The 15,710-nt window shown below is 38.3% G+C and overlaps 1 protein-coding gene across 2 annotated transcripts in view; it reads left to right on the top strand.

Annotated features, from left to right (window-relative positions):
- Positions 1-15,710, top strand: part of LEO1 (LEO1 homolog, Paf1/RNA polymerase II complex component) — a 36,637-nt gene that overhangs the window by 4,597 nt on the left and 16,330 nt on the right. For both annotated transcript variants that reach the window (XM_025993332.2, XM_072738550.1), the window contains exons 2-6: positions 4,075-4,827; positions 7,223-7,327; positions 11,627-11,721; positions 12,692-12,837; positions 13,599-13,683. In XM_025993332.2, the coding sequence (XP_025849117.1) occupies positions 4,075-4,827; positions 7,223-7,327; positions 11,627-11,721; positions 12,692-12,837; positions 13,599-13,683 (1,184 nt within the window). The remainder of the gene's footprint in view (positions 1-4,074; positions 4,828-7,222; positions 7,328-11,626; positions 11,722-12,691; positions 12,838-13,598; positions 13,684-15,710) is intronic.

Below are 15,710 nucleotides of genomic sequence, written 5' to 3'. Positions count from 1 at the left end.
TTCCAACTATTATCTTTGGACTGTTTCTCCCTTCAGTTCTGTCAGTTTTGTTCTTAGGTGTCTGCATAACATATCTTCATGTCACATTGACACTTTTATCATTTCATAATGTCCTAACAATTTTGTGTTAAGATTTATTTTGTCTAATATTAGTATGACCACTTTAGCTCTCTTTTGGTTATTATTTACATGAAATATCTTTGTCACTTTCAACCTATTTGGGTATGTGGTTCTGAAGTGAGACTTGTAGAAAGGATATAGATGGATCATTTTTAAAATGATCCAATTTAAAATGCCAATTTTTGCCTTTCCATTGGTGAAATTAATTCATTTCAAATGGTTACTGATAAGGACTTCTGCCATTTTGTTGTTTTCTATGTATCATATCTTTTTTTGTTCTTCAATTTCTATATTACTGCAGTCTTTTAAGACTGATTTTCATTTAGTGTACTGTTGATTTCTTATTTTTTTTGTATAGTTTTTAGGGTTTTTTCCTTAGCATTTACTCTGGTGATACAAATAACATTTTAATTTATAATCTAGTTTGGATTAATACCAACTTAATTTTAGTAGTAAACAGAAACAGTTTTTTCTACAGTTCATTCTCTCTTGCCCTCATGTTGTCATTGTCACAAACTAACATCTTTATACATTGTCTCCCCAGTAATGTGGTTTTATGATTATTGTTTTGTGTTACTGTGTTTTAAACGTAATCAAAAAAGGAGCTACCAGAAGTACATTGATATTGACTTTTATGCTTACCTATTTAGTTACCTTTACTGTTCTTTATTTCTTCATGTGGATTGCTGTCATCTTTTGCATGTCAAATTGCTGTCATCTTTTCAACTAGAAGGGCTACCTTTAGGAGGCAGGCTTACTTGCAACAAACTCTTGTTTATAGGGGAATGTCTTAATTTTGCCAATTTGTTTTTATTGAGGTAAAATTCATATAACATAAAATTAATGGCTTTAAAGTGAGCAATTCAGAGGCACTTAGTACATTTACAGTATTTCCATCTTTTGACTGTTTGAATAGTGCTGCTACTATGAATATTTGTGTACAAGTATTTGAGTGTCTGCTTTCAATTCTTTTGAGCATATACATAGGGGTGGAATTGCCGAGTCCTATGGTAATTATTTAACTTTTTGAGGAACAAGTAAGCGAACCATTTTCCACAGTGCCTGGACCATTTTACAGTATTACAAGCAATGTTCATGTTTTCATTTTTTTTCACATCCTTGCCAACATATAGTTAACTTCCCTTCCCCTCCCTTCCCCTCCCTTCTCCTCCCAACCCCTCCCTTCCCCTCCCCTTCCCAGGCTCCATGCCTAGTGTGAAGCTCAGCATGGGGCTTGAACTCCCAACCCTGAGATCAATATCTGAATTGAGATTAAGAGTTGGATGCTAAACTGACTGAGCCACCGAGGCACCTCTACATTTCTTCTTTTCTTAATGTAGCCATCTCTGATGTGTGTCAAGTGGTATCTCATTGTGGTTTCAGTTTGCATTTCCTAGACTAATGAGGTGGAGCAACTTCTCATGTGTTCATTGGCCAAATATTTGTATGTATAATTTTGGAGAAATGTCATTGTCCATTTTTTAAATTTGGTTGCCTTTTTGTTGAGTTGTAAATATTCTTTATATATTTTGGATATTAGACACTTAGCAGATATGTTTGCAGATATCCCCCCCCCCCCATTTTTTTGATTGTTTTTTCACTTTCTTGATAATGTCTTTTGTTGCATAGAGAATTTTCTTTTTGAAGAAGTCTAATTTACCAATTTCCTCTTATGTCACTCATACACTTCGTTCTGAGGTATAGTTTTACTGGGAATAGGATTCTTGGTTGACAGTCTTTCTTTCAGTGCTTTGAATATGCCATGGTTTCTGATGAGAAATCATTGTTACCAAGGATTCCTTGTATGGGACAAGTTGCTCCTCTTGATGCTTTCAGCATTCTTTTTTTTTTTTTTTTTTTTCTTTTTAACAGTTTGATAATGATGTGAGTAGGTGTGGATCTCTTTATCTTATTTGGCATTCACTGATTTCCTTGAATGCCTTTCATCACATTTGGAATGTGTTTGGCCATGATTTATTCAAATAATCTTTCTGCCCTTTCTCTTCTGGGACTCCCATTATGTGTATGTTGGTACACTTGATGATATCCCACAAATTTTTTAGATTTTATTCATTTTTCTTAATTTTTTTCTCTTCTGTTCCTCACTTCATCTTTATTGACCTTTTTTTTTTTTTTTTAAGATTTTATTTATTCTTTCATGATAGAGAGAGAGAGAGGCAGAGACACAGGCAGAGGGAGAAGCAGGCTCCATGCCAGAGCCCGATTCGGAACTCAGTCCTGGGACTCCAGGATCTTGCCCTGGACCAAAGGCAAGCGCCAAACCGCTGAGCCATCCAGGGATCCCCTTTATTGACCTATTTTTAAGTGGTTGAGTGTCTGCCTTCAGCTCAGGGCGTGATCCCAGGGTCCTGGGATCAAGTCTCACATTGGGCTCCCCCAATGCAGGGAGAAACCTGCTTCTCCCTCTGCCTATGTCCCTGCCCCTCTCTCTGTGTCTCTCATGAATAAATAAATAAAACTTAAAAAAAAAAAAGTTTGCTGATTCTTCTTGCTTACATCTGCTATTTAGCTCCCTTAGTGAAAATTTCACTCCATTTATTGTATTTTTCAGCTCCAGAATTTGTTTGGCTCTTTTAAAAAAATATCTGTCTTTTTATTGATATTCTCTATTTGGTAAGACATTTTCAATGTCTGGGATTCTTTAGGACAGTTTCTGGCCTTTTTTTTCATATATATGGTCCATACTTCCTTGTTTCTTTGCATTTCTTTACATTTTTTTGTTAACAACTGGCCGTTTTGAGTATTATAATGTGGAAACTCAGGAAAACACATTCTCTCCCCTCCTCAGGATTTGTTTTTGTTGTTTGTTGTAATAGTTAATGTTTAGTGATTCTTTTGAACTAATTCAGTAAAGTGCACAGTCTTTTTGTGGCCACTAAAATCTGTCCTGTTAACTTAGTGGTCAGCTTGTGATTGGACTTTCCCAAAATGCCTAGGCCTAAAAGCAAAAAACAAAACAAAAACCCCTCCCAGGCTTTGCTGATTGGCTCTCTGTACTGGACATGCTTTCGACACTCAACTGGACAGTTACACCTGTTTTTGCCTTCATTTCTTGCTTGTGCAGAGCCTGAAAGTCAGCTGGAAGTGAGAGCTTAGTGCCCTCTCACTTCTTTCCTGAGCATGTCCACACCCTTGGGCAAGTGTGTGGCCTTCAAGATCTCTAGTAATATGTGAGAGCTTTTAAAAGCCCCTACTCCCCTAGTATGTAAATCTCTAGCCTTTTCTCCCAAGCTTTTTAGTTGCTCTGACTACTACTATCCATTGTCCAAGGCAGAGGCAACTAATATGTTTGCCTGTAAATGTTTTTGACATTCTTGGGTAATTGCATCAGCACTGAGGAAGTCCTAAGTGAGCTAAAATCAGACCTTTGAGCTATTCTCTTGATCCACCGGATAGATCAGAACAAACAACCATGATTCTTTGTAAATGAGGTCCCTCTGCTCCCTCTAGTAGTGGTCCATGTACCAGGAATTTTTTTTTTTTAAGATTTTATTTATTTATTCATGAGAGACACACACACACAGAGGCAGAGACATAGGGGGAGAAGCAAGCTCCCTGTGGGGAGCCTGATGTGGGACTCGATCCCAGGACCCCAGGATCATGACTTGAGCCAAAGGCAGATGCTCAACCACTCAGCCACCCAGGTGCCCCAGGAATTTGGGTTATTTTTAAGGCATTATTGAGCTGGGGAGCTGAGATTTGGGGTGGAGGAACAAGTTAAAACACTGCAAAGTTTTATTGAGATTCAGCTGTTTATTCTTGTTAAGCATACTCCTGGTTGTTCTAACTTTTGATTAGTTTCCTGAGTAGAGAGAAAATTGATTCTGACAGTTTTTAACATGTGTTTTTGTTGCTTTATGTTGCGATTGACTTTTGGTGTTCTTTACTCTGTCATTTTCACTGACATCACCCTGTATTTGTATGATCTCGTAGATTCTGATTCTGGATCAGACTCGGATTCTGATCAAGACAATGTTGCGTCTGGCAGTAATGCCTCTGGAAGTGAAAGCGATCAAGATGAAAGGGGTGATTCAGGAAAGCCAAGTAATAAGGAACTGTTTGGAGATGACAGTGAGGATGAGGGAGCCTCACATCACAGTGGGAGTGATAATCACTCTGAAAGATCAGACAATAGATCAGAAGCTTCTGAGCGTTCTGATCATGAAGACAATGACCCCTCAGATGTAGATCAGCACAGTGGATCAGAAGCCCATAATGATGATGAAGATGAAGGTCATAGGTCAGATGGAGGGAGCCATCACTCAGAAGCAGAAGGTTCTGAAAAAGCACATTCAGATGATGAAAAATGGGACAGAGAAGATAAAAGTGACCAGTCAGATGATGAAAAGTTACAAAATTCTGATGATGAAGAGAGGGCACAAGGATCTGATGAAGATAAGCTGCAGAATTCTGATGATGATGAGAAAATTCAGAACACAGATGATGAGGATAGGCCTCAGCTTTCAGATGATGAGAGACAACTGTCTGAGGAAGAGAAGGCTAATTCTGATGATGAACGGCCAGCAGCTTCTGATAATGATGATGAGAAACAGAATTCTGATGATGAGGAACGGCCGCAAATGTCTGATGAGGAGAAAATGCAAAATTCTGATGATGAAAGGCCACAGGCTTCAGACGAAGAACACAGGCATTCAGATGATGAAGAGGAACAGGATCATAAATCGGGTAATGAATGCATTTAGGAGAACCAGAATGGTTTAGTACAAGCACCCAGATGCAGCAGTGGCCCATTTATTCTATGTTCCCACTTTTATTTAGTACCCTGTTTTTCTCTTCTGTCCCTCAATTTCAGCCTTTTCTAATTATACATTTTGCTTTAAACATTTTTTCCTAATCCATTTATTATTTCTATCCTTTTTCATTTGTTAATTGATGATAGATCAAGAAGAAGAAGAAAAAAAAGGACAGCCTTAGGGAAAGATGTATGGTGCTTAAGTAGCTAGATAATGAATAGAGTTGGTTCTTTTTCTGTGGGTAACTGAGAAGCATGCCTCCAGTGAGAATAGATTTGCTTGGGGGAAAAGTGGTGCTCTTGAAATACCTCCATAGGGTAGCTGTACTAAGGTGTAAATATGTTCCAGCTCAGTTTTTTGAGACCCAAAATTTGATCATCCAGACGTAATTAGGCTCCAAGGAGTTCACTTAGACTAATCAAATGCATTACAAACTAGTTTATAAAAATCAAGATGGAAAATTGTTTCAAGAGGATTGGTTATTTCTCTCTTGTCCATTGTATCCTTGCCCTTGGGGAAAATCGACATTAGATGCCAAATGATAGTATCAGGAGGTTGCCTGCAGAGTAGAACCTCCAGAAAATGTGAAAACATGGCTGGATGATCTCAGTGAACTATCGTAGCTTGATACGTGCATCCTCCTAGAGAGATATATTTTGGTCAGAATATTTATCCCTTAGAGATTATAGAAAACGCATAGCCAAACTTTGGCTTCTTGACCACCTTTTATAATAGCCATTTACACTATTCTCAAGTTAACACATTCTTCATATAGAATATTAAATTTAGAGGTCTTGTTTCATTATATTGTAAAATGATTAGGTTAGAATTCTTCCTCAAGTAATTCTTGGATTGCTTCGTTTCCATATGTGATTGATTATAATTACATGTTGATACTGTTTTAGCTTAAATATGGGGGAGGAGGTCTTTAATCCTGTCATACATACCTCACAGGATAGCACTCAAGACCACATTTTGGCATTATTTACAAGAAGAGGCCAGAAAATTTTGAAGAGATGGATATGGATCGATCTGGACTACAGGGCTGCAATAAATATTCAGTAACCAGTTCTTTATAGAGTTATTTTTACTGGTAGCAGAATCATTAAAGTTCATGCATTACCCAATACTAGCAGACTAACACAAGAATAGGGTTATGGTAGAGGATCTTACAGTTTGTCAGTCTGCTTAACTCTTCCCTACATTAACAGTGATTTTCTTGAAGTTTACAATTAGGTGAACAATTGTACCATCCAGAGCTAATGATATACAGTTGACCCTTAAACAACATGGGTCTGAACCACAAGGTCCACTTATGTGTTTTTTCATTAAATATAGTACATTATTGTAAATGTATTTTCTCTTACTATTTTAATATTTTTCTAGCTTTATTGTGAGACTACGGCATGCAATACGTATACAAAATCTCTACTATTTATGTTATCGGGAAGGTTCCAGCCAATAGTAGAGTATTAGTTGTTTTTGAAAAGTCATACATGTATTTTTGACTGTGAGTGGTTGAGGGGAGGACTCTGTGCCCCTGCCCCCATGTTGTTCAAGGATAAACTTTATCTCTTCCTTTGCAATATTTTTACTTCTTTTTTTTTGTAATGAGTCATATAAATTAGGTCATAAGTTTCAGTACTACTTTTCTCATTCTATCAAGTTTTTCTGCTTATAGAAACCAATGTTCCTTTAATCGTTTTAATTAACCACTGTTTGTGTATATACAGTTCTATTAATGTTAATTCATGTATAGATTTGTGTAACCACCACCACAGAACAGTTCTGTCACCCTGAAAAACTCCCTCGTTCTATCCCTTTTGTAGTCCCATCCTTTTTCCACCCCTGACAACTACTGACCTCTTTTTATCACTGCAGTTTTGTTTTTTTGAGAAAGTCATCAGAAAAATTGAATCATCTAGTATGTAGCCTTTATTCGTTCATTTAGATTTTTTTTTTAATTTTTATTTATTTATGATAGTCACACACAGAGAGAGAGAGAGAGAGAGAGAGAGAGAGAGAGGGGCAGAGGGAGAAGCAGGCTCTATGCACTGGGAGCCCGACGTGGGATTCGATCCCGGGTCTCCAGGATCGCGCCCTGGGCCAAAGGCAGGCGCCAAACCGCTGCGCCACCCAGGGATCCCAGCATAAGGCATTTGAGATTCATCCAAATTGTTATGTGTATCAATAGTTCCTTCTTGTTACTGAGTAGTTTTCCATTATAAGGCTGTACCACAATTGGTTTATCCCCACTGTTCCTTTTAAAGCACAGAATTCAAAGAAATGACTGTGATTATGAAGAACCTAAAATTCTGCTCTTACAGAATCTGCAAGAGGCAGTGATAGTGAAGATGAAGTTTTACGAATGAAACGCAAGAATGCAATTGCCTCTGACTCAGAAGCAGATAGTGACACCGAGGTACCAAAAGGTATTCATTCCAGTTGCTTCTTTTACATACATATGTATATATTTGTCTCTCTGCGTTACACTGTAGTGCACTGCCAACTCTAGGCATTTACCCCAGACTGCAAAACCCACAAAAAAGAGTGTAGATATATTTGGTGTACACAGGGAAGTTGTATGGATATTAGAAACTGTGCTTAATCAGTTGAAGAAGAGACTTTTTTTTTTTTTTTTTAATGTAAACTGTATGCTCAATGCAGGCCTTGAACTCATGACCTTGAGATCAAGAGTCTCCTCCTCTTCCAGTGGAACCAGCCAGGAGCCCCCCCCCCCCCGCCCCCCAACCACATTTCATTTATAGGGAGATGAATATGTTATTAGGAGGCTAAGTCTCTGGTTGAGGTGGTAACCTTCTTCTTTGGTTTGAATACTGATAGTTCCAGGATAACTTGTTCTTAAGTCCTTAACAACAATTGTTTTTTCTTTTTTTTTTAAAGATTTTATTTATTTATTTGTTTGTTTATTTGCAACACATAGAGAGAGGCAGAGACACAGGCAGAGGGAGCCCAATGTGGGACTTGATCCTTGACACTGGGATCACTCCCTGAATCAAAGGCAGACGCGCAACCGCTGAGTCACCCAGGTGCCCCATCAAGTCCTTAACAAGTTAGTAACATAAAGAACTTGATTCTTCAAGCTGTGCGTTAGATGAAGAATTCATAAAAACCCAGGGTTAGGTAAGGAGGTTTGTTGTAAGGATAAAAGATTGACTTATTCATCTCCATGTGTGACTTTCAGATTTTACTGATTTGAGATAGTGAAAGTGAGGGTGAGAGAGAGAGCACAAGCAGGGTAGGGAGGGGCAGAAGGAGAGGGAGAAGCAGGCTCCCCACTGAGCAGGGAGCCTGGAGCAAGGCTCCATCCCAGAACCCTGGGATCATGACCTGAGCCACCCAGGTGCCTGAGAACTTTTTTTTTTTTTTTAAAGATTTTATTTATTTATTCATGAGAGAGACAGAGAGAAGCAGAGACATAGGCTGAGGGAGAAGCAGGCTCCCTATGGGGAGCCTGAACCGGGATCTGATCCCAGGACTCCAGGATCATGACCTGAGCCAAAGGCAGACACTCCACCATAGAGCCCCTGGAACTTTTTTTTTGAAAAAGAATTTATTCATTAGAGAGCATGAGCTGGTGTGGGGAGAGGCAGAGGGAGAGGGAGAAGCAGGCACGCCACTGAGCAGGGAGCCTGATGCAGAGCTCAATCCCAGGACCCCAGGATCGTGACCTGAGCCAAAGTCAGATGCTTAACTGACTGAGCCACCCAGGTGCCCTTATGTGTGACTGTTTCAAATGGCAGATTGCTATACAATAAGGATATTAGTCTAAACGTTTTTTTAAATATAATTTAGATAGTTTGTTTATGCACAACCATCATTGTGCTGAAGGGTAATTAGACTTTAATGCTACATAGCTTATATAAATTATCATAAGTAATACTGTAACTAAAGCAGATAATTAGAGGGTCAACTAGAGAAAAGGAGACCGCTGCAGAAGAGCAAGCTTTGGGATTTACTTAAAGGTAGCTAGTAGTTATGTGCCTGGGCTTTGGAATCAGATGATCTGGGGATCCCTGGGTGGCTGGCTCAGTGGTTGAGTATCCACCTTCTGCCCAGGGCGTGATCCTGGAGTCCTGGAATCAGTCCCACATCAGGCTCCCCGCATGGAGCCTGCTTCTCCCTCTGCCTGTGTCTCTGCCCCATGAATAAATAAATAAAATCTTAAAAAAAAAAAAAAAGGAATCAGATGATCCAAGTTAAGGTTTTTACGGCTTTACTTTCCAGCTGTATGAGTTTTTTCAAATTACTTACTACACTTTAATTTTCTGATGTATAAAAGGGGATGATGCTAACCATCTTTGAGGATTATTAGAATTAGATATATTCATTCTTTTATTTTATTCAGTTATTTATTAAGGAGCTACTACTGTACTCTTCTGGACACTGGGAATATAGCAATGGTCAAAATAAATAAAGGCCTTTTCCGTGTAGAACCCACATTCTGGTGGGGTCAGGGTAGGGTAGAGAGATTGACAATAACACAGGAAGTAAATATGTAGTATGTCAGGTGGTGATAAGAACTAGGAAAAAATCAAGTGGGACATGAGGGGCATCTGGGTGGCTTAGTTGGTTAAGCGTCTTGACTCTTGATTTTGGGTCAGGTCATGATCTCATCAGGGTCCTGCGATCAGGCCATCATCAGGCTCTGTGCTCAGTGGGGAGGCCATTTGAGATTCTCCCTCTGCCTCCCCCAGCACCCCCCACACTGTGCATACACACATGCGTGTGTGCGCCCTCTCTCAAATAAATCCCCCTTACCCCCCCCCCCTTTTTTTTTTAAAGATTTTATTTATTCATTCATGAGAGTCAGGGACATAGGCAGAGGGAGAAGCAGGCTCCCTGGGGGAGCCTGATGTATGACTTGATCCCAGGACCCTGGATCACAACCTGAGCCGAAGGCAGATGCTCAACCACTGAGCCACCCAGGTGCTCCTCTCTCAAATAAATTTTAAAAAAAGGAGGGGGGGACATGAGAGTGTTTGTGGGTGCGGTTTTCATTTTTATTTTATCATATCGATAACCTGACCTTCCTTGCTGCCTTTTTTTGTTGTTGTTGTTATGGCTTTTTTTCTTTTTTCTTTCTTTCTTTCTTTCTTTCTTTCTTTCTTTCTTTCTTTCTTTTTTTTTTTTTTAAGATTTTATTTATTTATTCATGAGAGACACAGAGGCAGAGACACAGGCAGAGGAAGAAGCAGGCTCCACACAGGGAGCCCGATGTGGGGCCCAAGATCATGCCCTGGGCCGAAGGCAGATGCTCAACTGCTGAGCCATCCAGGTGTCTTTTTTTTTTTTTTTTTTTAAGAACAGTTTATGGATCACCATGAAAGGTGGAGGAAGGTGCAGAGATTTCCCGTATACCTCCTTCCTCCACACATGCATAATTTCCCTCATTATCAGCATCCTCCACCAGAGTGGTACATTTGATAGAATTGGTGAACCCACATTAATACATCATTATCATCCAAAGCCCATAGTTTGTTATGGTTCACTCTGGTATTGACATTCTGTGTGTTTGGACATAGGTGTAATCACAAGTTTCCATCATTATGGTATGACAGCTGGGATCCTCTGGAGTAGTTTCACTGCCCTAAAACCCTCTGTGTTCTACCTTTTCATCTCTGGTGACTGGCATAGTTTTTGCCTTTTTCAGAATGTCATATGGTTGGAATCCTAGAGAATGTAGCCTTTTCAGGTGGCTTCTTTTACTTAGTAATATGTATTCCCTCCATGTCTGTTCCTGTCTTGACCATTCTTTTTAGCACTGAGTAACATTCCATTGTCTGGATGTACCAATTTACCCATTCACCTACTGTAGGACATCTTGATTGCTTCTAAGTTTTGGCAGTTATGAGTAAAGCTGCTATAAACATCTGTGTGTAGGTTTTAGTGTGGACATAAGTTTGCAACTCTTTTGGGTAAATACCAAGAAGCATGATTGTTGGAGCATATGGTAAGAGTTTTTTAAGAAACTTCCAGGCTGTCTTCTAAAGTGGCCATAACATTTTGCATTCCTAGGAGCAATGATTGAGAGTTCCTGTTGCTCCACATTTTTGCCAGCATTTGGTGTTGTCCATATTCTAGATTTGGGCCATTTCAATAGGTTGACTCTTCTTTTTCAGTGATCTGTCCTCCCACCTTGTCTCAGTAACGTTTTATTCTAGACTATGTCATTGCCAGTAATTGTAACTCTTCTAAAATCCTGGTTGCAAGCAGTCTATTTTCTTACCCTCCTATCTTTCTTTTTACCTCTTCTACCCTACCTTGGTTTACTAATTACAGATTATTGTTGTTTTGCCAAACCTAGGTAAAGTTCTGCCTCAGATGGTAGACAGGGGTCTGCAGGTTTAAAACTTGAGGGAATATGTAGATAGGCCTGTATTGAGTGCTTAAGCCCCAAATGTGATTATCTAGACTATAGGAGCACATTTGGGCTCCTGGGGAATAAAGGAAAATGGAAAACAAGGTTGCAGTAAATGAAGGGAAAAAGACCTGGCTCCTGTGCAGCTTTGCCTCACTGAATTTGCCCCCTTCTCTCTAGGCAGTCTGGTCATATCTTTGAGAGCCGGTTTCAGAGTTGTGGTTTTCTGGCGGTTTCCTGGCAGTTTCCTGTGTGGTTTTCTGGTCCTGGTCCAGAAACCTTGGGAATATGTGGAACTGATAGCATTATTATAGATATTAATACTGTGAATTTTTCTTCAATATTAAAGATAACAGTGGAACCATGGATCTGTTTGGAGGTGCAGATGATATATCTTCAGGGAGTGATGGAGAAGATAAACCACCTACCCCAGGGCAACCTGTTGTAAGTAAAATGACCAGTGTGAACTGGGCTCTTATTGAAGGCCAAGTAAATGTTTCAGAGATTTCAAGTCATAGTTATACCAAGAAGAGGAAGTTGCTAACTGATTTGCAATATGAAAATACAAGGAACAGATGATCTTTATAGGGAACTCTTGTTTATAAGTGGGAGTAAAATAACTGCCCTAGTACATCCATACCATGGAACAAAGAAGATTAAAGTATTCATATACACAAGAGCTTGGATGAAATTCCAGGATATGCACAGTGAGAAAAAGCCAATCCCAAAAGGTTACATGCTGTGTGATTCCACTGACATAGTATTCTTAAAATGACAAAACTATAGAAATGGAGAAGAGATTAATGGTTGCCTGAGATTAAGGAGGTGTAAGGGCAAGAACAAAGTGGATGTAGCTAAATGAAAAGGTGATACGAATCGTTGTGGTGATGGAAATGTTTTTTATCTGATTGTATCGGGATCAGTCTCCTGTTCGTGATGTTGTACTATATAGTTTGCAAAATGTTACCATTGGGAGAAACTAGATATGAAAAGAAAGAAAAAAAGAAACAACTGCCTAGCATGAGGTTGGTGTCACATCTGAAAAGACAGGACTGCAAGGATTTGTGATTTGAGAACCATTGATTTAAGTGTTTTGCTTGTTCGTGCCAAGAAATATAGTGTGTTGAAAATCATCCTTGATTTTAATTGATAGAGTGGCTTCTATTGGTGAATATGTAGAACACAGATTTATCACAAGAGATCTTTTCTTATATTGATGCTTCCAAACTGATCTTGTTTTCCTTGTGGTTTTTGGTGGGGGCTTGGGTGGGTAGAGATAGGGATTGAGGGTTGCTTTAGCTCCAGAGTCTCAATATGTTTCTTGTCTCCTTCGGTCATTTAAAGTATGGAAGTTGAGCTAGAGTAGACCATTTCTAAGATCTTTCAAACTCTAAAATTCAGACTCTTTTACTAGGATGAAAATGGATTGCCTCAGGATCAACAGGAGGAGGAGCCAATTCCTGAGACCAGAATAGAAGTAGAAATACCCAAAGTAAACACTGATTTAGGAAATGACTTATATTTTGTTAAACTGCCCAACTTTCTCAGTGTAGAGCCCAGGTAAGGGGATCAATTAAAAGTGTTTTTGCATGTTGGATAGAAATATGTGGAATGTTGATATTTTTCTGATTTTACATGAGGTAACTGATCACAAAATGGAAAACTGATCATGTGTCTCTGAAAAAAATAAATCAAGCATATCCTGTGATTAAAAAAAAGCATGGACCAAAAAAAATTTTTTTTAATTAAAAAAAAAGAAAAAGCATGGACCATTACTTTTAATGCTTGTAATTGTTTATGGCATTTTGATACTTTCTTATGTATTAACAGACATCACAGGCCTTTGCGTGTTCTTGATTAGTTCAGCCCTGAAATAGCTGAAATCCAGTGTGGTGAAATTTGCTAGAGAAACTACAAATGCCCACTCTGCCATTGTGGATCTGGAAAAGCTAACATTTTAAGACAGTGTTGTTGGGTATTATTCACTAAGTAACATGGAAGCTCTCATGAGATTTAAATTTTTTTTTTAAATGATGTGGAAAGCTACAGCATGTGTGACTTGTTCTTTGGACGACTTATATAAAAGTAAGAATATTTTGAATATTTAGCCTTGCTTTTCAAGCAGTATATATTAACATCAAATTTTAAGAAGAAGGAGTGATTTGAATACTTCCTTAAGGTTGAACAGGAAGATATTTGACCATTATGACTTTACTTATAATACGATTTTTAATATAATGGTGTCTGTTATAGATTGTTATTAGCTGTAACAATATTCTTTAAAAATATGATTAATTAGTTTATTTTAAAAACATTTGTAGACCTTTTGATCCTCAGTATTATGAAGATGAATTTGAAGATGAGGAAATGCTGGATGAAGAAGGTCGAACCAGGTTAAAATTAAAGGTACTGTTCCAGGCTGTACTTAGTTTTTTTCTTTTGTAAAGTGAAACCTGGGGATAGTCACTTGAAACTTGAGCTTTTAAAAATGATTTTTTGTTTTTTTTGTTTTATAGGCAAATGAATTGTCTTTTCGGAATATTTTTAGGAGGAAAATATATAGCCTTTTCTCTGTAAAGGTGGCACTTTTCCATCATTTTTTCCCAATCTTATACTTTTTTAATGCTTTAAAAAAATTATTAGTTTCTTCAGAATAAGTTGCATGGTGGTTTGGTGTTTAGAATGAACAGTACATACCTCCATATGTACTGTGGGTTACATTCTGGTAACTTCCTACAAGAGGAAATCCTTCAGGCTCTTTGTTCCATGGATAAACAAATCATACAAGAAGGAGAATTTATTATGAGTACCTTCCAGTTGCTCTTGTTGACTTTTAGGAGCGATTTTTATTGTACGACGTTCCTATTAATGTTTTTCTTTGGTATGTTATGGTGTGTGTTCAGGGGGCCTCTAATCTTCCTTTCATCAGGGAGAATGTAGGTTAAGCAGTTGCTTTAAAGCTGAGTTATACCAGAAAATGAGAAGCAGTTGAACTCATGGTACTATAACTGGAGATATGCTTTTTGAATTCCTAAATCCAAAAGATTTCCTGTAAATACTTCATTTCTCAGTGGGTATTGTGTATGGTGTTTGAATGGTAAGAAGTGGCAGTCTGGCGTTCTTACAGTTCAGGGGCTGAATTATTAAAATAATTCCATCTCTTCAAGTGTGATAGATCTATAATATCTAAGAAACCTTATACAAGATGGTTTCTATCCAAAATGTGTGGGCTTCCAAAGCTTTTTAGTGAAATTTCACTACTCCTCTTTTTTTTCCCCTTCACTACTCCTTACTATAAATCTGAGCTCTTCCAACTGGAACTATAAATCAAATGAGAAAATGGTAATAGACACCAATAACTTGCTCCAGAACACAGTTAATAGGTATAGTTCTCAACTATTATTTATTTATTTTTGCTCTCCTTTTTCTCGCCTATTCTTTTCCTCCATTAGCTCATCTGTTAATATTTTCCCTTTGAGCATGTGTATCTATTGATATACAGGGTTAGTACTGTGAACTTTTCATGTCTATTTTAGTGCCGCTGATATTATTTCTGCTTTTCATTGTTTCTTATCATTTATGTAAATTAATGTGGTAGTTCTTTATTTACTCTATATTGATTTTTGCAGTTTTGTCTTACCTTCTATTAGGATGCAGGAAATATCAATATATCTATTTTCAGGCCATATAGTATCAGACTAGAATAGGCATCAAAGATTAGAAATGAGTATTTTACTCCAAAACCTTGATACTTAGGGGTGCCTGGGTGGTTCATTCAGTTAAACATCCTCTTTTTTTTATTTTTTTAGAAAGTGTTATTTTAATTGATTTATTATTATTTTTTTAGATTTTATTTATTAATGAGAGACACACAGAAAGAGGCAGAGACATAGGCAGAGGAAGAGGCAGGCTCTCTGCGGGGAGCCCTATGCGGAATTTGATCCCAGGGTCCTGGGATCATGACCTGAGCCTAAGGCAGATACTCAGCCACTGAGCCACCCAGGTGCCCCAGCGCCCTCTCTTGATTTTAGCTCAGGTCGTGATATCAGGGTCCTGGGATTGAGCCCCACATTGGGCAGGGAATCTGCTTGTCTCCTCCTTCTGCTCCTCTCCCTGCTCGTGTGCTCATTCTCCCTTCTCTTAAATAAATAAGTCTTAAAAAAAAAAAAAAAACCCTCAGTGCTTAGAGTACAGAAGGTCAGTGTATAACAGACTGGTGTTTTTTTAAGCCTGGGTGTGTGATCGAAAATAACCCTGGGCCCTTTGTTTCTTGAGTGAATTTCCTGAGACGAGGATGATCATTCTTTTAAAAAGACTATCCAAAAAAAAAAAAATAAAAAAAAAAAAATAAAAAAAAAATAAAAAGACTATCCATTTTTGAGAGAGAGAGAGAGAGCACGAACGGGGAGGGGTGAAGGAGGGAGAGGGAGAAA

The sequence above is a fragment of the Vulpes vulpes genome, chromosome 15, assembly GCF_048418805.1.
Source record: "Vulpes vulpes isolate BD-2025 chromosome 15, VulVul3, whole genome shotgun sequence".
In the NCBI taxonomy this organism is placed as follows: Eukaryota; Metazoa; Chordata; class Mammalia; order Carnivora; family Canidae; genus Vulpes; species Vulpes vulpes.
The sequence above is the reverse complement of the archived record's forward strand: the minus strand, read 5'-3'. Positions and strand labels throughout refer to the sequence as shown.